This window comes from Pseudoliparis swirei, chromosome 15 (genome assembly GCF_029220125.1).
Source record: "Pseudoliparis swirei isolate HS2019 ecotype Mariana Trench chromosome 15, NWPU_hadal_v1, whole genome shotgun sequence".
Taxonomy (NCBI): domain Eukaryota; kingdom Metazoa; phylum Chordata; class Actinopteri; order Perciformes; family Liparidae; genus Pseudoliparis; species Pseudoliparis swirei.
Window position 1 is genome coordinate 4,820,678 of NC_079402.1, and position 23,696 is coordinate 4,844,373.

General features: G+C 42.0%; 1 protein-coding gene across 9 annotated transcripts in view; it reads right to left on the reverse strand.

Moving 5' to 3' along the window:
• The window catches only part of vav2 (vav 2 guanine nucleotide exchange factor), a 195,865-nt gene that overhangs the window by 27,753 nt on the left and 144,416 nt on the right, over window positions 1-23,696 (reverse strand). For all 9 annotated transcript variants that reach the window (XM_056431788.1, XM_056431786.1, XM_056431783.1 and 6 more), the window contains exons 5-8: window positions 16,784-16,889; window positions 12,456-12,554; window positions 10,296-10,364; window positions 9,579-9,679 (exon numbers count right to left, since the gene is read on the reverse strand). In XM_056431788.1, coding sequence (XP_056287763.1) covers window positions 9,579-9,679; window positions 10,296-10,364; window positions 12,456-12,554; window positions 16,784-16,889 — 375 coding nt within the window. The remainder of the gene's footprint in view (window positions 1-9,578; window positions 9,680-10,295; window positions 10,365-12,455; window positions 12,555-16,783; window positions 16,890-23,696) is intronic.

The following is a 23,696-nucleotide window of genomic DNA, read 5'->3' on the forward strand; positions in this document are numbered from 1 at the left end:
AACCGCAGCATCATCATCATCATCATCATCATCATGTAGATTTCTGTTCTTCTTCGCACACGTTTGAGTTATTGCGCTCAAGTTGTGTGGAGAGCCGTGCTCGTAGCAAGAAGGATCCCCCCCCCCCCATCTTCTTTTTTAAATTTGATTTTCCACCCCCCCCGTAGTCCATAGCAGAAGGGGGTCATAGGCTGTGACCGTTTGACCTTTTGACCTCTTGCAGCAGGAAACACAACTTCTGGATGTGGTGCCATGAAGGGAGGAGTGATTTAACCCTTGTGTTGCCTTCGGGTCATTTTGACCCGAATCAATATTACACCCTCCCACCGCTTTAGGATTAATTTGACCCCATTCAATGTTTAATGTCGGTGTTCTTTCGGTAGTCAACAAACAAACAGAAAGTGCCTCACACTTAAACTTGGAAAACAATATTAATTCTAATAATTTTCTGGAGGTTTTAATTGCTGGCGTCAAATTGAACCCAAAGGGTAAAATATGTTAGTAAATATAAAGGTAACAGGAGGGTGAAACATTGAATCGGGTCAAAATGACCCAAAAGCGGGGGGAGGGTGTAATATTGATTCGGGTCAAAATGACCTGAAGGCAACACAAGGGTTAAAGCGATATGCTGCCCTCTAAAGGTCCTATCGCTCATGGCCACTAAAAGATGTGAAGGTAACAAATAAAGTTCTGATTATGGACAGAATTAGAGACATTTAGTCGATTAATTCATGTATTGATAACAGAGAATCAGCATTTTTCCACATTTGCCGCTTCCATTTTTGTCAAATGTGACACTTATTTGACAGTTATTGATTAGCGTTGCTCAAAAAGCAGCATTCTGAAGACCTCCAATCTATGAGGCTCTTTTTTCAATTTCTTGTCATAAATCATCGAGAAAATAATCAGCGGATTAACTGATAATGAAAAATATCATTAGACATCGCTCTACACATCAATATCAATATCCAAATAAGCGACAACAAATAAAATAAATAAAATAAATAAAATAAATAAAATAAATAAAATAAATAAAATAAATAAAATAAAATACAATTGGGAAACATTTTTCTTTTTGTGTTACTCCGACACAACGCTTCGCCTTTATCGTGATCCTTTCATAGTTAAAGGATCACGATCAAGGTTGATAAAGTGTTGTCAGTAGAAGTTATTTTGCTTTAAAGTGTTGTTCAAACAAATATTGAAACACTGAAATATTTCTAACTAGTTTAAAAAAAATGCCACATCAAAATAAGATGTGTCACTGCATCTAAGATTGTGAACAGATGGCCCAAAACACAATATGACAATTTAGCAATCTCCCTCGCCAGTGTTCTTCTTCTCCTCCACATAGATCCCCCCTACCCCCTGCAGTGAGGCTCCGACCCTGGTTAAACTGGCCCCAGGCTAACGAGGCCCTTATTAAGACGTGATGCACACAAGGGGAGACAGCCAGCCCCCCCCCCCCCCTCCTCTGCTACCGCCCCTCCAGGCCAACAGGAGTGATTGAGATTAATGAGGGTCTTGATCAATCATAAGACGGCGCGGCGTGGCGAGGATCCAACGAGACGCCCTTCATGCTCTACGACTACACATCGAGACAGAAGGAGAAATGAGGGAACCATTCGAGCCGTTTAGCAGTTTGAGTGACGCCAAGATGTCGTCTCACAGCCGGAAGTAGAACGATTGAAGATAAAAAGGTAAAGATCATCTCAGAAAATGAAGAAAAAAGAAATGAGTAAAGTGAAGCAGCTTCGTGTTGCTCTTGAAGGACGTGGCCAGTGTGTGAAGGCCAGATCTTTGTTCACCAGATCCTAAACTATGGGACCAGGTGCTCGTCGAGATGCATTAGCATTTTTGTCACAGTGTAATTCGATGTGGGTCCAGTCCTCCTACTTTTGCAGAATAAGAAACAGATACTGAAAGGGTCCAAAATGATGTTTTTCTCTCACGGCACAATGGAGACGATTCAATGGACGTGATTTGTTGGCCTATCTGGTAGAGTTTAAATAAAGGCCATCCTTTAGTGTGTGTGTGTGTGTGTTTTCATCAGTACGAATGTGGGCCTGGAGCAAGAGGCCCGAGGACTCAATCTCTTTTGAAGTTTCCGTTTGCAGCAAACAAACGGCCTGTCCAACCAGGCAGCCGGCACACCGCTCTGCTGGAATATCGGAGGCCTTTATCTTTTTTGGGAGATTGCAGTTTGGGGTTGCACGGTGTGTGTATCTGTTCTCAGGGCTCCCACCAGTCTCGTTTCCAAGCACAACGAGTTTGGATGAGCCCAACGGGGCCTTAGAAAGTTACAAACTGCTCCACCTTGCCACCTTGTCAGCCCCATGTGAAAATAAAAAACGTTATACAACTGCTTTATATAACGGTGATATGTCATTTGAATGTGTTTTTCAGCTTAGTGTTGTGTCCCAAAAGTAAGATATTCATTAAAAAATGAGAGACTCCACAGGTCTTTTAATTTGGAAATTTAAAGGCAATTATAATTATATATATATGTGTATATATATATATATATATATATATATATATATACAGGACTGTCTCAGAAAATTAGAATATTGTGATGAAGTTCTTTATTTTCTGTAATGCAATTATTCTGGATTCATTACAAATCAACTGAAATATTGCAAGCCTTTATTCTGATTTATTGCTGATTATGGCTTACAGCAGAAAACTCAAATATCCTATCTCTAAATATTAGAATATCATGAAAAGTATACTAGTAGGGTATTAAACAAATCACTTGAATTGTCTAATTAACTCGAAACACCTGCAAGGGTTTCCTGAGCCTTGACAAACACTCAGCTGTTATAAATCTTTTTTTTTACTTGGTCTGAGGAAATATTAAAATTTTATGAGATAGGATTTTAGAGTTTTCTTATGCTGTAAGCCATAATCAGCAATATTAAAAGAATAAAAGGCTTGCAATATTTCAGTTGATTTGTAATGAATCCAGAATGCATGACATTTTTGTTTTTTTACAGAAAATAAAGAACGTTATCACAATATTCTAATTTTCTGAGACAGTCCTGTATATATATGTGTATATATATCAAATAATAATTATGCTTTTACAAATTAAGAGAAAAGAAAGAAATTATAATTATATATGCTATATAGATATAATTTATTTAGTGGCATAAATATATATATATATATATATATATATAGATTAGTGGCATAACTATTATATATATATATAGTTATGCCACTAATAATGGTGACATAACTATATATATATATATCGTTATATATAACGATATATATAATATAGTTATTCTACTAATAACGTTGTCATAACTATATATATATATATATATATATCAAATAATAATTATGCTTTTACAAATTAAGAGAAAAGAAAGAAATTATAATTATATATGCTATATAGATATAATTTATTTAGTGGCATAAATATATATATATATATATATATAGATTAGTGGCATAACTATTATATATATATATAGTTATGCCACTAATAATGGTGACATAACTATATATATATATATCGTTATATATAACGATATATATAATATAGTTATTCTACTAATAACGTTGTCATAACTATATATATATATATATATATATATATATATATATATATGTGCCACTAATCTAAATTCAGAATGAGACTGGAGCTCTCAAATGGTAAAGCTGAATAATTTGTATTTTTCGACAAGGGTATGAAATTGGAAAAGATCCACACGAGCACAACAGTGTTTATTATGTTGGATAATCCTATCCACTCTATTTGGATGTCGATGTGTGTGACATGAAGGGAGGTGAGTATACTCTGTATCACAGTCTGGCTGAATCCCCACTCGTAAGCATAACGAGGCTCCCTTGAGCAAGGCACTGGATGCCCATCTGTCTGCCCACTGCTCCTCATACAGAGGCTCCATCTCACTGCGTGTGTCTGTGTTTATCAATGCGAGTTGATTTCATTTGATTCGTTGCGTCTTCAGCGAGGAGTAAAACGCTAGCGTATAGAAAAATAACACAATATTTTGTACTTTATACAGAAAATGAATGACATTGATTAAAAGAAGAAGAAAAAACACTATGTTGTTTTCTGTTGTGCAAAAAAACAAGCAAAAAAAAACAAGAAAAGCATCACTATCTGGCTTCGAAACATAACACCCAAGGTACAAAACAAATCCCACGCAACTAGTCGAGCAATAACAGGCTCATTGGACACAAGTTATATATATTTCACATCGTTAATAACAGCCTTGAGAGGCTAGTGAGAGGCTTTGTCCTCCTCGCCGAGATAGGCAGCGTAACAAAGCTGTGGGGGGGGGGGGGGTTGATGGCACACGGCAGCGGGCCTCCACTCGGGGCCCAGTCGTGCATAATTAGGAGCTGTAAACGCTGATAAGCCCACTTCTGACTCCACAAGTGAACACTTCACTGAGACCACGGCTGTGATCGTAAACACCGCGTTGTACACACAGGGAAGAAAAGGAGCACGGCAAAAAAAAAATCAGGACTCTGCATTTTAATGACATTTTAAATATTAATTGGAATAGTCCCAGCTAATTAAGTTCTATATTGGCCTTGCCCCCAAAACGATGAAAGCAACCGTCGACACCTTTCAGAGCGAGTGACTTTCATTATTACTCCAGCGTCTCGTGCAGCATAAAGTATTCAAACTGTTATCAGGCCTAATAATTGCAGTGAGATTGCAAAGGTGAAACATTTAGTGAAGCATTAGTGGTGCTGCCTGGTTGCATGAGGGCTCTGTGGTCATCAAATGACTTCTTTGTCGATTGTCTCCATTATTCTAACCAGAACTGAGAGTTGCCAATCAGCCAACTGTAGTTTACATTCATGTTTCTCCAAAATGGAATCCGAGTTGCCTTTATGGTTCTTTTATATTTTCGTTTTGTTTAAATCTTGTGTCAATTTCAAGGGATAATTAATATGATTGTTTTCCGGTTAAACTACGTCCGGTTTGGGCACTTCCTGTTCCGGTTAATCCGGTTAAATAACGTCCGATTTTAGCACTTGGGGTTGAAAAAGCACGCTTCACCGGGAAGCATCAAAGAGGCAATGTGTATTTATTTGACCACTCTATGTTTGGGAATGTAGACTTAGTGTTTGTATTGTCTTTGTTTCAGTTTTCACCAGAGCATGTTACAGAGGGAAAGAGTCAAGTAAGAGTAGAGTATACGCCTCTGTCTTCTTGAACATGGGTCTAGCTTGGTGTTAAGTCAGAGTTCGGAAACTCTGCACGAGAACATTACAGCATCGCTTCCTTTTATCCAATTAGACATGTGTGTGAAATTGGACTAGTTAGCATGTGTGTGAAATTGGACTAGTTATCATGCCTGTGAAATTGGACAAGTTAGTATGCGTGTGAAATTGGATCAGTTAGCATGTGTGTGAAATTGGACTTGTTATCATGTGTGTGAAATTGGACAAGTTAGTATGTGTGTGAAATTGGACTAGTTAGCATGTGTGTGAAATTGGACCAGTTAGTATGTGTGTGAAATTGGACTAGTTATCATGCCTGTGAAATTGGACAAGTTAGTATGCGTGTGAAATTGGATCAGTTAGCATGTGTGTGAAATTGGACTAGTTAGCATGTGTGTGAAATTGGACAAGTTAGTATGTGTGAAATTGGACTAGTTAGCATGTGTGTGAAATTTGACTAGTTAGTATGCGTGTGAAATTGGACTAGTTAGTATGTGTGTGAAATTGGACTAGTTAGCATGTGTGTGAAATTGGACTAGTTATCATGCCTGTGAAATTGGACAAGTTAGTATGCGTGTGAAATTGGACCAGTTAGTATGTGTGTGAAATTGGACTAGTTATCATGCCTGTGAAATTGGACAAGTTAGTATGTGTGTGAAATTGGACTAGTTAGCATGTGTGTGAAATTTGACTAGTTAGTATGCGTGTGAAATTGGACTAGTTAGTATGTGTGAAATTGGACTAGTTAGCATGTGTGTGAAATTGGACTAGTTAGTATGTGTGTGAAATTGGACTAGTTAGCATGTGTGTGAAATTGGACTAGTTAGCATGTGTGTGAAATTGGACTAGTTAGCATGTGTGTGAAATTGGACTAGTTAGTATGTGTGTGAAATTGGACTAGTTAGCATGTGTGTGCAATTGGACTAGTTATCATGCCTGTGAAATTGGACTAGTTAGTATGTGTGTGAAATTGGACTAGTTAGCATGTGTGTGAAATTGGACTAGTTAGTATGTGTGAAATTAGACTAGTTAGCATGTGTGTGAAATTGGACTAGTTATCATGCCTGTGAAATTGGACTAGTTAGTATGTGTGTGAAATTGGACTAGTTAGTATGTGTGTGAAATTGGACTAGTTAGCATGTGTGTGAAATTGGACTCGTTAATATGTGTGTGAAATTGGACTAGTTAGTATGTGTGTGAAATTGGACTAGTTATCATGCGTGTGAAATTGGACTAGTTAGCATGATGGAGTATGTTGTTTTTCTATGGCCAAAACTATTTTTCGGAGTTTCACAAGGACACCAAGTTCCACTCGGACGTCTTTGACAAATTAGGAAAAAAATGTCCTCAGGGCGTCCCTGAGACACGCCGATTATGAGAAATGGGACGTACGAACGGGTGGAAATAAGGACGGACAGGTGAAAAGCATGAGGTCTATCACCTGAAGCAGAAATGGGAATACAGGTTTGCCGACGGGCTATAATAATGAATCGAAGAAGCTACACGGCGTCGTCTCCACGCCGGAGCTACTGAACTCAGTTTTCATTTGACAGTTTGCAGGTGTTTGTTTGAATTCTTTTCCAGTGCCGGCACTCGGCCCCGCCGCTCTGGCCCCTTGAATAATGAGGATGCCGTCGTGCATGTTATTTCCCCATAAAATGCAATTTTGAGTAACTGCCCCCCCCCCCCCCCACACACACACGACCATTCCCGGAAGCCTTCTATGTGCCGAGCCAATCTCCAAGCAAACCAGAAGTGACAGGCCGTGGAGGCGGGCTAATGGTCTCCGACGCACGGCGTCGGGACCCCCTCACCTCCACTCAACGAATCCAGCGTACAAGCAAATGGAGGAGAGCGTAGAGCAAAGGCCTCCGTGAAACGGCCGTGATTAGGGGACCGCAGCGATAACGGGAAAGCCGAGAGCACTCCGGAAATGAGTTGTGGGGGGGGGGGTGGGATATCGAAAATGGGGATATCAACAAGAGGGTACTTACACGCCCATTTGGTTTGTGGAGCTTCCTGTGAGCCCACCTTTCCCCTTTAGCCTAGTACTGGCGAATTAAAAAAAAAACCTGTGAAGTAGTCGAGATAAACCGGTGACATTTTCAGCGTTGGCGAAAAGAATTTCAATGACAAACAGAAGAAGAAGAAGGAAGAAAAAAAAACTCTTCATCCTTTGCGTCAACGAGAGAAAGGACGAAGAATAAAAGAAAAGATACAAGCACATTGTTGTAAAGGTCACCTGGACTTACACGCATAGATAACCAAATTATGCATGCCAAGCCCGGTGCTCGGAAGAAAAAAATCACGCCGAGTTGCCTGATGAGAGCGGTGCCGTGTTGCTTATCGACACCCGGGTGGCTCACAATGAGCCGGCGGTACATGTCAATCACACGCACACAGGCGAGGCCCGTGACGCACAGAATCTGCAAATCTAATGAAGCGTTTTTTTACCTAAAAATAACCCCCGCTTCTCATTTCTGAGAATGTCACGGGAAAAAAAAGGTAAACACCGACAAAGAACGATGTGTCATCGGCATTTTTGTTTTTGAATAGAAGATGAATGTCGAGTTATTTCCGTCTGAGATATAAGGTTAATGTCTATTTCAAAACAAACTGGGGAGTGTGTGTACTGTGTGTACTTTTTAATCCGTGGCTCGTTTTTTTCGCGGTTTGGGAAACTTAGTTCCGAGGTTCTCGTTGGAACGCGGTCGTGTCCTCGTGCACGGAAAAGGTCCATGAAGAAAATGCTTGACCTTGTGTTATCAGCACTCGACCTCTAGAGGCTAACAACCCTGTGGGTCACGGGGTCCTTTGGGGGTTTCCCCCTCGGGACGGAAGACAAGTTCAATCTCCATCACGTGATGGGAATCATTGGAATGAGACGTCAGTTTTAATGTTCACAGAGCATCTTAACACCAGAGCAGGTTGGGATGAGAGTCTTTCTTCTGAGATTGGGATGGGACAGGATTATTTTGTGTGGGAGTGGAATTAAGATAGGAATGCATGTGTGAATAGGAGAAAATCAAAAGGTCGTCAACAGCTTGTCGATGATGTTAAAAACAGAGGATGTTTTAAGATAATGTCAATAGTTTTGATGTTCAACAATCCCCGGATCTACGATTAAGGTTACTTTGCAAGTAAAGTACTTTTTTAAATATATTTTTTGTCCACATTTAGTCCAAAAGAAAGAACCTGGCAACACCAAAAGATGGAGCTTAAATCACACCACTAATTAATTATAATAATGATAATTCCTAGCTTGACTTTATCTTGGATTGTGTGCAAATGAATGTTTCCAAACTCAATCAGATCAGAGAGTCAGATGACCTGAACAGCCAAGGAGATAGAGTATGAGTGGTTGTGTGTGTGCGTGTGTGTGTGTCTGCAAGGACAGGTACGCACACCCATTTGGTGATGTGTTACTCACTCTTGCGGTAATGGGTGAGTCGTTCAAGCAGAGTGGCATATCCGCCGGCTGCGTATGGAATTATGACCGGAGCCAGAAGCCATCATCGGCATCATCACCATTACCTATGAAGCAGCGCGCTCGGCACGGCGGGGAGGCAAAATCACTGCTCGCCCTCAGGGATGCAAATCATCCACATGATGGAGATCTCTTTTCTCCCATGATGCACGGAAAAAAACATGGCTTTCAAGTGAAACAGCGTGTGTGCAGAATGAATATTCAAATTTAGGATCACATGTAGGTGTAGGCCCCTCCATGCTAGATAAATATATATATATATATATCAAAAATATTTTAATTAATATGAGAAATGAAATAGGCAATAACAAACTGTGTAGAGGTAGCAGGAAATTAATAATTTAAAAGGATTAAATAAATTATATTTTCAAGTAATTTATATGGTTGCACATATAAATGCTGTTTATTCTGGTCACATGACACATCTATTGCTTCTGTCCATCCTGGAGAGGGATCCTCCTCTGTTCTGCTCTCCTGAAGGTTTCTTCTCTTTTCGTCATGTGAAAGTTTTTTTTCCCAATTTTTTGGAAGTTTTTCCGGATCTGATGTGAGGTCAAAGGTCAGGGATGACGTATGTGTACGGAATTGTAAAGCCCTCTGAAGGTAATTCATAATATTAGGCTATATAAAATAAACTGAATTTAATTAAAGGGGCAATACCTTTCTCTCCACAGTCTCTCATTTTTTCTCAATTTAGTTTTAATTAGTTTATTCTTTGAACACTAAACCCACCCTTCCTCTCTCTAACCAATCCGTGGAGACTCAACATGATGCAGCATCCTGACTTTAAAAAAGGGAACGTGGGTTTCCGAGACCCAAAAGAAGAACAGCATCTTCCTGTGAAGGGATCAACGAGTTAAACGCGTTGAGGGTTACTCACCTTTCCTTGAATTCAAGGAAGATCTTCCCCAGGCCGCTTCCTCCGCTGACCATGTTCAGGTCGATGGCTTGCAGGAGGGCCAGGTGGACTTTGATTACATCCTGAGTGCACATCATCACACACATTAGAATCCACCCATTGTACAACCGTGCATCCTTTACACATAGTTATTAACATTGAAAGAACCACTCACACTGTAGATGTACACGTGATTCTCACGGTATCACACATAAGTTGATATTTCATGGTAAAACATCTGTAGAACATTTCAATATACAAATTGTTTAACATCAAGATAACCACGAGAAGCTTCAACAAAGACTTGTGGTTTGTATTATGTTCAACATATTTTATATTCATTCAACTCATTTGGTGTGTGTTGATGAATTGTCATTTAAAATTTGTACAGATATAAAGATGAATTATTGAATCTGAACTACAAAGCTCACGTGTTAGAAACTGCTCTGTAGAATATTTGGTGGCAGACTATCCAAATAAATTGATCCCAAATGTTCCTTTAGGCATTCACAGTTTGGTAATTAGTTCAATACTGAAAACGTTGGTTTTGATTGTCTCGTCGATTGACTATTGATCAAGAATTACACTCCAGGAGCCACAGGCGGAATTGAAAATACATATTTTGTCCCCCGTGTTGTGATGAATACATTGAACTGAGATCGCGGTGCAAATCAAAGTGTTGCCAGAGCAGGTTCTCACCTCCAGATTGACGAAGATAGCCTCCATGTCCTGTGGAGTCATGACCTGCTTCAACGGGATCATGTAGTTCTGAAGAGAAAACCAGAGACACATCGGGAACATCATAACGAGGACCGGATATGTCTTCAGAGACACGTCTTTCTTCTGTTTGCAACTTTTATTTCACACGTTTACGGTTTAAAACAAGTATAAGTTGTTTTGTCTTCAACCTGCTTACTGCACCTTGCCCTTCACACCCTTCTCTTAAAGAGACAGTGCCCCCCTCTCTTAAAGAGACTGCGCCCATCTTTCAAAGAGACAGGGCCCCTCTCTTAAAGAGACAGCGCCCCTGTGCCCCTCTCTTAAAGAGACGGTGCCCCTCTCTTAAAGCAACGGTGCCACTCTCTTAAAGAGACAGCGCCCCTCTCTTAAAGGGACGGTGCCACTCTCTTAAAGAGACAGCGCCCCTCTCTTAAAGGGATGGTGCCCCTCTCTCCAAGGGACGGTGCCACTCTCTTAAAGAGACAGTGCCCCTCTCTTAAAGAGAAAGCGCCCCTCTCTTAAAGATAGTATGTGCACAGGTGATCAACGCTCTCAAATATAGGCACAACACATGAATTCATAAAAAAACACACATTTAATGTCAATTCTAAAAAATATACATAGTTGTATTAAATCAGTAAGATATATGACATTACATATTTCAGGGTGCGACATATGGATGAAATACAGTGAAGATCTGGCCGATCTGATTCATTCATTGCATCGTTGTTCACAGGTTATTAGATTTCAGGTCAGAACTCTGTAGCTCGGTTCACAGTATGAAGCTCTTTCCCGACGCTGCACTTATGCCTCGCAGAAGATAAACTCGCCTATTGTTTCCCCAACATTGCATTACGGTTGTCACATTCCATCATCATAAACAATAACAAATAGATCAACGGAGCAATAAATGAAGAAATGAGGCTTTATTAACCCCCAACTCAATTAAGCCTAACGAGTCCGCCGCTCACGAGAGGGTTATTCATCCGCCTTTTTTTAGTCCCGCGCTGGACCGGCGCGCCAAACACAGGACGCACATTTAGTTTAATGAAATTAGCGGCGAGCGGGGTGATTTGCGGCGCTCCATCAAAATTCTCGCATTTAAATCTGTCAACGCGGAAAGTGAGGCGTGAGCAGGCGGCGGTCTCGACGACGGCTCGTTACATCGCGCCGGTGAACGCTAACGGGCGGTGTGCAGCAGTCCATCAAGGGGACGGGCGGGTGGAAAACACACCATTGGACGCATTGAAAATAATATTGAATTCTCACATACACACTTGTGATATGGGTACATAGAACACATATTTTTTCAGAGGGTGGGCGGGTTCTCTTGCTGGATCGTGGATACAACAACACCAATATATCCCCACGAGGGAAAAGGGCCAAACTGCCCCTGAGAAATATAATGTTGCCCCCAATATAATTAGGAGAAGGGAAAAGATGCCCCCATAATTTAGATAATTTAATCGCGTTTTGTTTTTGTTCTGTTTGTCCCATCTGTATTGCCTGTACTAGGTAGGTACACAAAACAAAATCAATAAATATAATGTTTAATTATAAAAAAACTAAGAAATAACTTAGAAGTGTTAATAGCTGTTTAAAACATTTAATATGGTCCTCCGATTTATGTTTTCTGTTTGTTTTTGTGTTTTTAAATCTCAGAAAACACTTTGACTCTGTAGACTACTGTCTAATAGTCTTATTATTCCCATGTGTATGACAATTGTTCATATACTGTAACCCAAAATAAGTACATTTATTATTATTTAACAAAGGTTAAAAGTTATTTCACAAGTTTCAAAAAGTGCCGCCCATTTCTTTTTAAACACCTTTGGATTTCAGTCAGTGGGGTAAAAAATTGCCCCCCAAAAAAAATTGTAAATTTCCTGGTTTGTACAAATTTTTTCAACGACTTTTCCAGGCCTGGAAATAACCATTTTAAAATTCCACGACTTTTCCAGGTTTCCTTACAAACCCTGTAAACCCATTTGACCAGCTCCCGTGACATTTGCGCCCTCCAATTACTGTGCCGACAGCTGACATTTCTATTCTGGCACCCGGTCCACGGAGCCGGAGACACCAACAAAGAAGAAACAGACAAAAGGGGAACTCCAACACGGCGTTTCATTGTGCACTCACCTTCTCAATGTCCTCCAACGTCTTGTAGTACTTTGCCTCCGTCTCCTTGATCTCCACTAAGCAGCAATTTCTCTTGTCGTCTTCCGTCATGCCCATTTTCTACGACGAGGGCAGGAAATATAATGAGTTTATGACAATTATACTCTTTGGTTATCTTTTCTCATAGCCGACATTTGTTCACTGTTGTTTTCTGGATGGTTATGAGGTTTGGCGCTCTTTTTGTGTGTGTGTGATTGCATGGAATGCCATGATATTCATGCTTACGGTTAAGATAAATCTGTAATATAAAAAAACATTGATTATCTCTCTGAATGTTTGACATACAGTTTCTTCTTTAATTGTATATATATTTTTTTAAAGGACCATACCTGTGGCTTTTTAGGTTTTTAGTCAATTCTCCAAACACATATTTCATCATAACTCAGCATTTTGCAAAATATGCAGTGTTCCTTTTTTTCTTTTTCGTACACCATTGCAGGCGGTCAATGGTTTCTATTCATTTCCATTGCTGGAGTTGTGTATTCTATTAAACGACATCATACGTATGAGATGATGCAGTGCCGACTTTTCCCAATCAGTTTACCGCGCCGCCGTAATGAAACACTGACGACAACGAACGCCGTGGACCATGATGGATCACGCTCGACTCGAGCTGCTTTCTAGAGTCGGTTCTACTTTATTTCAACAGGATAATCTATTCACAATCACTTCTGCTTTCCAGGGAGTCCTGGGCAAAACAAAAAAACTAAACAAAAATAGAATTTGATTGGATTTTCTAATTGATTTTCATACAGTCTACAAATGAATGGAATGCAACAGCTAGTAAAACCAGGGGGGGAAATGCATTACGATCTAAAGCGGTTAACAATATGCATAATTAGTGAGCTACAGCGATATCCCTCAGGTTATATATGACTGCAGTGTGCTGCCAAGGAGCAGAGTGGGATGGTGATGAGGGAGAAAAGGGAAACGTATGAGCTTCTTTTTTTCCTTTCTTGTATGCACATGAATATATATATATATACATATATATATATGTACACTACCGTTCAAAAGTTTGGGATCACCCTGACAATTTCGTGTCTTCCATGAAAAATCACACTTTTATTTATCAAATGAATATAAAATATAGTCATGACATTGACAAGGTTAGAAATAATGATTAATATTTGAAGTATTAATTTTGTTCTTCAAACTTCAAGCTCAAAGGAAGGCCAGTTGTATAGCTTATATCACCAGCATAACTGTTTTCAGCTGTGCTAACATAATTGCAAGGGTTTTCTAATCAGATATTAGTCTTCTAAGGCGATTAGCAAACACAATGTACCATTAGAACACTGGAGTGATAGTTGATGGAAATGGGCCTCTATACACCTATGGAGATATTTCATTAGAAACCAGACGTTTCCACCTAGAATAGTCATTTACCACATTAACAATGTATAGTGTGGATTTTTGATTAATGTTATCTTTATTGAAAAAACAGTGCTTTTCTTTGAAAAATAAAGACATTTCTAAGTGACCCCAAACTTTTGAACGGTAGTGTATATATATATAAACCCGGTCTCCCTCCCAGACCTCTCGCATCTGCACGAGACAGCAAATCCTTCCTTTGCTGACGTAATGTAAATGGCGAGACGGTGTGCACAGGGTCAGACGAACACAGGACTATAACCCAGGAGGCCCCGTTTTAGAGCATAATCAAAAGGAATGTTCAGTTTTGTTGTTGTAGTTTTGTTGCGCAACTTTCCAGTCTTTACAAAACGCCAAGTAAGCAAAAAAGTGTACTTATTTGAACCCGAATACAGATTTGTTCCACCCTGAGCCGAACCAAGAGGTTTAAGATGTACATCATAAGTTGATTATGAGAGTGAAATGTATGCATGGAACGGGCGAGAGAGGCTTCGTTTCGATGTTGTGCGAGTGATTTGAGCGGGCCTGACTGTGGCGTTACTAACGGAGCCATCTGGAACAGATTTGTACCAATTTATACATGCAAGTCTACGCAAGGCCGCAATCCAGAATGTAATCAACCAATCAGAAGCAGGGCTCCGAGCCAGCAGGGTAAACGTCTATTTGTCTCTCGTGCGTTTCGATGTGGCAGCTGGTGAGACCGCGCTGATGTCCGTTAACACGAGGGTCGGGTCCCGAAAAACCGGTGCCAACGTGGTTTACGATGGCCTATCATTTATATAGAGCTAGAGTAGCCAGCTAGAAAGGTACACGGCCAAAGTTTGGATGTATTTCTAAAAAAAAAAGATTATAACAATGCGACATGCAGCAAATGCACCAACATAATTGCGTGTGGAGGTGGGAACACGTCACATTTCATGAAGCATCGATTAAACCGTTGACAAACCGATGATGACAAGAGCAGCCTTGACTCAGATTAGCACCGTAACGTTGATTTGCAAGGCTTGTATTTAGAAAAGTTGGCCAACAAATAATAAATCAGGCATCAGGGCTCTGAAGTTTTGAAGACAGGCAAGAATGACATTTCGAAATTTTCGGATATCAGTCAGTCGCGCGCAATTCCAGGATGCTTTATTTTCATTGGTTGCTGGATTAAATCTTACCCAGATACAACAGATACGGGGGGTTTTCTGATTGGCTATTGTGTAGCCCATTTCTTTTTTTTGATTGGCTGATAAGGGGCACCTCACAGCAGAACTTGAGAGCCCTGAGGCATTATAACCATGTTTAAGCGAGCTAGCGCGAGCTAGCGTGCGCTACGAGCGCGACAGTCGGATATACGGTTTTTTTTCAGTGCGGCCATGACAGCGGCTTTTACAGGGAATATGGCCGAAGAGGTTTTTAATGTCGTCATTGTCAATCATCGTTTTGTGCTTCTTCTTTTTTTAAGTAACAGTTTAGGCACCGGTATCGTTTCAAAAGTCCCGGTTTAGCACCGGTATCCAAAAAAGAAAGAATAAACGATCCCCATCCCTCGTTAACACTGCAGCTGAAGTCCCACTCTTGGACCGTATGGCGTCCCCTTTAGACCCCCCCCCCCCCCCCCCCGCGACCCAGACACAGGTCAATAATCTAACCGGCAGCAGGCCATTTCTCTCATGGGATGCTCTCAGTTATTACCTTCGCATTGAAAATGCGGAAGGTTATGTTTTGATCGCCGTGTATTTATTTATTTATTTATTTGTATGCGTGTTACTCGCATAACAAAAAACGTTTTAAACCGAATCGCATGAAATTTGGTGGGATGTTTGGTTATTATCCGGGGACCATTTGATTAGATTTTGGGATCAATCGAGCCAAAGGTCAAGGTCATGGAAAGGTCAAAATCTTCTTTTTACCATAGCACGGTCAATTTTTATCCAATTGGCATGCAACTAATGCCACAATTTTCATAATTCAATGCCCAATCTTGTGAAGGTATGCACTCTACCGAGTGCCCGTTCTAGTTTTCTAAATGAAGTGGTGGGAGGGAGCGTTAGCGTGACGGCGTGAGGTGAGTCGCGAGCTCAGCGCCACTCACCTGCATGTATCTGATCTGCAGCATGGGAAGGGCAAAGCAGCACAGGTCAGAGGTCAAATTAATCACCGGTTGTGTCAGAGAACCAAGCGAGTGTGTTTAGAGATACGACATCATGCAAATACGAAGGCAAGTCTTCCTCCGAGCAGCGCGTGTGTGTGTGTGTGTGTGTGTGTGTGTGTGTGTGTGTGTGTGTTGCCTCTCGTTTGCACTATTAGTTTGTTGCATCTCTCCTGGTAATACATATTGTCTGATGGACTCCAGGTAAACAAGCATCTGTGTCTGATGCAGTGGTTCTCAAACTTGGTCTGTCGCGCCCACTCTGGAGGAAGAACAATGTTCATGCCCTGAACAAATGATCCATGCTGACTTGTTATCTAAATAAATTTGTATGACTCCTTCATCTGTGCTTTTTCAAATAATAGAATAAAGACTATTTAAATCACTTTCAAGAAAACCAAATGTGCAATATCTTTTTTTAGAACAATGCAAATGAAGTTAAAAGCACACTGGCAGAAAAATAGCTTATTGTAGCTGCAATTAACCTCATTTCTTTTCAAGATAATAACAATAAGTGCAACTTGTGGAAAACGTGTGTGTACTTTGGACGTGTTTAATATGTGCAGTTCTCAGGAAAGGTCTTTCTGCATTTCCTGTAGTACCACTGCGCCCCACTAGAGGGGCGCGGCCCACAGTTTGAGAACCACTGGTCGACGGTGACAACATTTCAGTCATAGACCTTTCAGTGAGCGGCAAATCGAACGCCAGAGACAATCACACCATCGTTTATTCAATTTAAAAAAACCTAATGATAAAGAGCGGGAAGTCGTGTTCTCACCATGGGTTGTCGTACTTCCACCTTAATGATGTCCTCGTAGATGTCGTCGCCGTCGTCCTCACACGGCACACAGTCGTAGATGTCATCCTCACCCAAGTCGTGCTCACTGGGGGGGGGGGGGGGGGGGAGAACACAAGCACACACACACACATGGGATGAACAACTTAACTCACGGGATGGATCCTGTTACCGGGTCAGAAGAAGAAGAAGAAGAAGAAGCCTCCTATGTCCACTTTAAGCTGAGAGACACACCGGGTCACATCGGGACCAGCTCATTACCTCTCCCGGGCCCCCCTCCCTTATTGGTGGGGCCCCTCCACCGAGCGGCGTTATTGAGCGGCATTTCCCTTTAACGTGTTTCTGCCTCTTTGGCACCCAGCTAGCTGACTGACCTTTAATTAGTCAAGCCGCCAGCAGAGCGCAGGGCGCCACCGTGGAGAGGAGAGCCTCGCGGGGAAAGGAAGGCCCCGATGCTTTGGGGAGCCCGAACATCGCAAATGCCTTTGTTCTGGAAAAGCAATTATTGTTCTGGTGGGGGGGAACTTACCGAGGCAGCGGAGGAGCCTGGGCAGGAATACGCTTTGGCAACGGGCCCATATCGATGGAGTTAATAACCATGGGAGCTTTAGACCGCCGAGACGGGGAAATAAATGATTAAGTGCTGTGAATAAATAAAAAAGTAGTCGGAGTTCGCCTGCTAAATAATGGAGGATCGGGGTTGCTACCGCGGCGGCTGCTTCTTTGAACACGATTCCATTCACCTCCAAAGTGTAACAGCGACATGGATGAAGTGTGAACATTATGGCTATATTGGCGTGATTATGCCGAATCAGACGATGACCACTTCCTGTTTTGCGATGTGGTGCACGCACAAATATGAACGGATTGCCTTTGATCCTGAAGTTAACTCAGAAAACGTGATTTTTAAGGCTCTGTGCTCACAGGAAGCGTCCATTTTCTATAGAATACCCTCACGATGAATCTCGGTGTAGTGTGTTTGCGGTGACTGTGGGTAGCAGGTCCGTCTTTCAATCCGGGGGTTGGAGGTTCAATCCCCGCCCTCGTCGATGTGTCCTTGAGAAAGACACTTAACCCTGAATTGCTCCCCGTAGCTGCGTCAACGGGGAATGGATGTAACGTGTAAAGTGTCTTTGACTACCATAAAAGCGCTATATCAATTAAATATTATTATTTTAGAGTGCTCTGATTTCTCTGACATCTGACCGTTTTGATTAGAGGGCATAAACAATAGTTCGAGCTTCGATAACTACAACTTCCTGTTCCCTTTAACCCTCCTCAATTTGACCCCATTCAATGTTGAACCCTCCTGTTACCTTTATATTTACTGACATATTTTACCCTTGGGGTCAATTTGACCCCAGCAATTAAAACCTCCAGAAAATTATTAGAATTAATATTGTTTTCCAAGTTTAAGTGTGAGGTACTTTATGTTTGTTTGTTGACTACCTAAATAGCCCTTTAAATATATAAAAAAGTTGATATTTCTTATATGTTTGACACAGTGAAAAACAGCCTGGGGTCAAATTGACCCGAAAGAACACCGACATTAAACATTGAATGGGGTCAAATTGACCCTAAAGGTAACAGGAGGGTTAAGAACACCGCCAACCACCCGTCACCTTTTTAAAATTTATTTTGGGGGTAATTAATCAATAAATACGATAAAGACTGCACTGTGAGAGTTGAACCGTCCAGAAAAGGAGAAGCATGGTTCCAGCTTGGCCGAGTGGCCGCCGTGCTTCAATGACCTTGAGCGTGACCTTTAACTGGCGCGTGGGGGCGAGCGTAGACTCCTTCTAGAACGAAGGGCGCCTCACCCAGATGGAATGTGCATGTGATCACCTTCACTTCCTGTGAGAGGGAAATACTTCAAACCACAAGCCGTCCGTCCGAGAGCAACACGCACGCCACTCGGACATCTCTGAAATGGATATGTTGTGAGGGTTTTCCAGGCTTTATTGATTCATGAATATTCAAAAACGAGATTTACTTCAGATTCCGATATATTTCTGTTATGTATATTTAAAAAGATCGAGGTTGTTTGGGTTTTCTCCACCGTCACATGGCTGCGGATGACCTTCTGAAATCTGCCGTCATTGCCGGAATATATTCCTCCTTTCACAGTCCGTGTGAATAGGAGCTAGAAATGGAGAGAAGATGGAACTCATTCAAACATCAGCGCCGAGAGGAGATGTTTGATGTTTTAATTGAGGTGGCCTGGTTCACCGTGTGCGCTCTTCTTCTTCTTCTTCTTCTTCTTCTTCTTCTTCTTCTTCTTCTCCCCGTTAGGTTAGGCTGCGTGGGGGGCCCGCGCCGGCCCGTCAGCGCCTCCTCTCTGAACGCCACGGTGACGGATGTGTTGCATGGCGGGCGAAAAAAACAAGAAGATGTCGCACTCTTACGTTCTGCACTAATCCCTCGGAGGCGGGAGAGGAGGAGGAGATGGAGGTCTAGTGGGGTGATGTGAAGATGACCTCTGCAAAGATCTACGAGGAGCAGGATCTCAGGGGGGGGGGGGGGGGTGTAATTACTATATTAATAGAACAATATTACTACTTTAAAATAGAATAAAAACTTGTGTTGGTTTCCTTTGGTAGCTATTGATCCTGAACTTGTCAAAGGTTAAATATTGCATTGATTATTGATGATGACTTTATTTTCCATTGTCTATTGTTCCTAATCCCTGAGTCTCTTTAATTTGAGTTTTTGCTTTTCTATTGATCCCAAATATAAATTCGACAATGATTTTTGTTTTTATTTATTACAGTTATGCTTCTTTCATGGATTTAGGTTCAATGCATTGTCGATATTTATTTTCCCGAACACTGAACAGAGGGAATATCAGCCTCTGGACTCCTCCGGGTTTCTAATGGGTAACGTCTTTAACAGACGTCATAATTGACTAACTGTTTTCACAGTCGATATGCATCGAGCCTCGGGTCAAATAACTGTAATGAACCCCAAATCGAGTTCCTACTGTAGCAATGTGGGAGACTAATTAGCAAATTCTATAAAAAAACACAGTTAATACCAGTTCATACTGGGCTTCATAGAACCTGCTAATGGCCAGTCTGAGGGAGAAGAACTATGTATTTATTGTTTTCTATTGTGTCTCAGTTTATCTTAATGCATTTGGTACTACTGAGTACTACCTTCACACGCACAAGAGATTCACAGAAAATGGACCAGAACTTGGGGGCAAAAAAGTCAGTCGCCCTTTTAAATGTTTAAGATCAAGTTTAGGATTAAGTGAAGTTAAATGGTTGTAGTTTAGATATGCAGTAGTGATGCTTAAGGTTCCTAGGTGTGCGCTTGCTAGTATAAATCTGTCGCACCATAACTCTAAATATATATATATAGAGAGAGAGAGAGATATAAAACGTAAAATGTTTCATCCCTTTTGTCTCTTGGACATAATAAATCATGTAAAAAGCACTTTGTGTGTGCGTGTGCATGTGCATGCATCACATTGCAGCAGTGGAATAGAATACAAAGGGATGGGGGGGGGAGTCCTGAGGACTGATGAATGAGGTCTGATTTTCTGTCCGATTAAACGTCCCAGGCCTCGATGTCACAGAGTCAGCCTATCAGAGGAGAGGAGGGCTGGAGGATGACTCACCGTATCAGAATCAGAGAGAAGGATTTTTAGCAATCTTGTTGTTGTTGTTGTATTCGAGCTGTATTATTCGGTCTGGATCAGGGCGTGTGACATCATGATGATGCCGCACACAGCTGGTAAGACCCCCAACACATCGAATGACTCAGATCCCTGGAGGTTGCCTCACGGTGCCAACACGGTGGATGAAATGCACACTAAGTATTCAAATCCTACGGGCTTATTTACACAGGCGCAGACATTCCCAATAAAATATTTTTGATATTCTGTATGTACTAAAGGAGGGTATCCTTCTGTCGTCTGTATTCCCTCAGTAAACATGAGTTGATGTTCTCAAGTCTTCAATACAGCATGATGTTCATTTTGTAAATTATGATCCCATTTGGAAGTAAAACAGACCATAAAGCCGGTATACTTTAACGCATGGCTACCTTGTGATTGACAGGATTGTGTGTCGGACTTTAACCCTTTCACGGTGCGATTTCAATTCATCAAAGTTAATTAAAACCTTTTTTTGTTCACTTTGTTTTTATTCGACGTCGGATTGCATCGAGCTTCACCCTCGAGTTTCACTTCTGGTTGCAAAAAAAAGCCCCAAAATGACCACAGCAAAAAGAACAACAGGACAGTGGCCAAAATATTCAACTTCAAAACGGGCAAGTCCACAAACAAATGGGGCTACTTGTAGTCCCTAGAGTCTTAAAAAGTAGAGTGGGAACCAAAGCCTTCAGTTATCAGGGAACCAGCTTCCACCTTCAGTCCTGGAGGCAGACACAGTCACCTCATGTAGACTGAAGACTTTCCTCTTTAAGATTAATGTATGTTACTTATTATGTAATGTTTTAGGATACACTGAGCACCTATCTCCTCTAGGATACACTGAGCACCTCTCTCCTCTAGGATACACTGAGCTCCTATCTCCTTTAGGATACACTGAGCACCTCTCTCCTCTAGGATACACTGAGCACCTCTCTCCTTTAGGATACACTGAGCTCCTATCTCCTTTAGGATACACTGAGCTCCTATCTCCTATAGAATACACTGAGCACCTCTCTCCTCTAGGATACACTGAGCTCCTCTCTCCTCTAGGATACACTGAGCTCCTATCTCCTCTAGGATACACTGAGCACCTATCTCCTGTAGGATACACTGAGCACCTCTCTCCTCTAGGATACACTGAGCTCCTCTCTCCTCTAGGATACACTGAGCACCTATCTCCTCTTGGAAACACTGAGCTCCTATCTCCTCTAGGATACACTGAGCACCTATCTCCTCAAGGATACACTGAGCACCTATCTCCTCTAGGATACACTGAGCTCCTCTCTCCTCTAGGATACACTGAGCACCTATCTCCTCTTGGAAACACTGAGCTCCTATCTCCTCTAGGATACACTGAGCACCTATCTCCTCTAGGATACACTGAGCTCCTCTCTCCTCTAGGATACACTGAGCACTTATCTCCTCTAGGATACACTGAGCACCAATCTCCTCTAGGATACACTGAGCTCCTATCTCCTCTAGGATACACTGAGCACCTATCTCCTCTAGGATACACTGAGCACCTCTCTCCTCTAGGATACTGAGCACTTATCTCCTCTAGGATACACTGAGCACCTATCTCCTCTAGGATACACTGAGCACCTATCTCCTCTAGGATACACTGAGCACCTATCTCCTCTAGGATACACTGAGCTCCTATCTCCTCTAGGATACACTGAGCACCTCTCTCCTCTAGGATACACTGAGCTCCTATCTCCTCTAGGATACACTGAGCACCTCTCTCCTCTAGGATACACTGAGCTTCTATCTCCTTTAGGATACACTGAGCTCCTATCTCCTCTAGGATACACTGAGCACCTCTCTCCTCTAGGATACACTGAGCACCTCTCTCCTCTCGGATACACTGAGCTCCTCTCTCCTCTAGGATACACTGAGCACCTATCTCCTCTAGGATACACTGAGCACCTCTCTCCTCTAGGATACACTGAGCTCCTCTCTCCTCTAGGATACACTGAGCACCTATCTCCTCTAGGATACACTGAGCACCTCTCTCCTCTAGGATACACTGAGCACCTATCTTTCCTCTTTAATAGTGTTTATAGTTAGGGCTGAATCAGGTTCACCTGGTCCCGCCCCTAGAGATGTTGCTATAGGCTGAGAGGCTGCTAGGGGACGTATTAGGATACACTGAGCACCTCTCTCCTCTAGGATACACTGAGCACCTATCTTTCCTCTTTAATAGTGTTTATAGTTAGGGCTGAATCAGGTTCACCTGGTCCCGCCCCTAGAGATGCTGCTATAGGCTGATAGGCTGCTGGGGGACGTTTTAGGATACACTGAGCACCTCTCTCCTCTCCTCTCTCTACTTATGGATGAATTTTCATCTCTCCATCACACATTACAAACTCTGCTTCCTCCCCGGAGTCTTTGTGACTCCACGTCTCATAGGGTCCATTGGACCTGGCTGGGTCTGATGCCTCCTGCCTGGTGGGTCCATTGTAAAGCCCACTGAGCCAAATTCATAATGTGTGATATTGGGCTGTATAAAATAAACTGAATTGAATTGGGTGACATCATGGTGTCCACTTCTTATAGTGTAGTTCATGGTTTTTCTTGGCCATCTGTAGCTGAACGATAGTTTCACCCGAGTGTTGGTCACGCGGGAAGATAAAGTTGGACTCTAAAGCGGTGCAATGCAGTAAATGGTACCCGGCTGAGTTCCATCCGTTCTCAAAGCGATTGACTTTTCATGCCGACCCGCCCAAGGGATCAATGGAGAAAAAACAAAGTGCACAAGAGTGACACAAAGGGCTCGTGACACCGTGTTTGCTTTTGAAAATGGAAATCCATACAGTCCCCTGGCGACTGTGTCCCATCCACCTCCATTTCATGCTTTGTCAACTCCGGGATGGAGTCATTCCAGACGCGCTGCGAGTTAAACGACACCGAGACTCCGACATCACAAAAGCCCCAGGAAGGAAGTGTGGCTCGGGGGTTTTAGCGCATTAACCCAGGAGACCTCAATTAGAGGTCTAGCGACCGGGCCTCTGCCCGACTCAGACACATACGGTGCCGCAGGAATCAAGACCGGGAGAGCTCGGCTCTCACAAACACACGTGTACCTGAACCCATCATGGAATCTCAGTGTGGTTCATTCACATCGATTTTCCCCAAGTGAGCTCATGCCTCGCGGTCCGAAGCCTCGATTCCCCGGCCCTCGTCCGACGTGACATAAGTTCTTCTGACTTGATATTGTAAATATGGAAATCCTCCAAG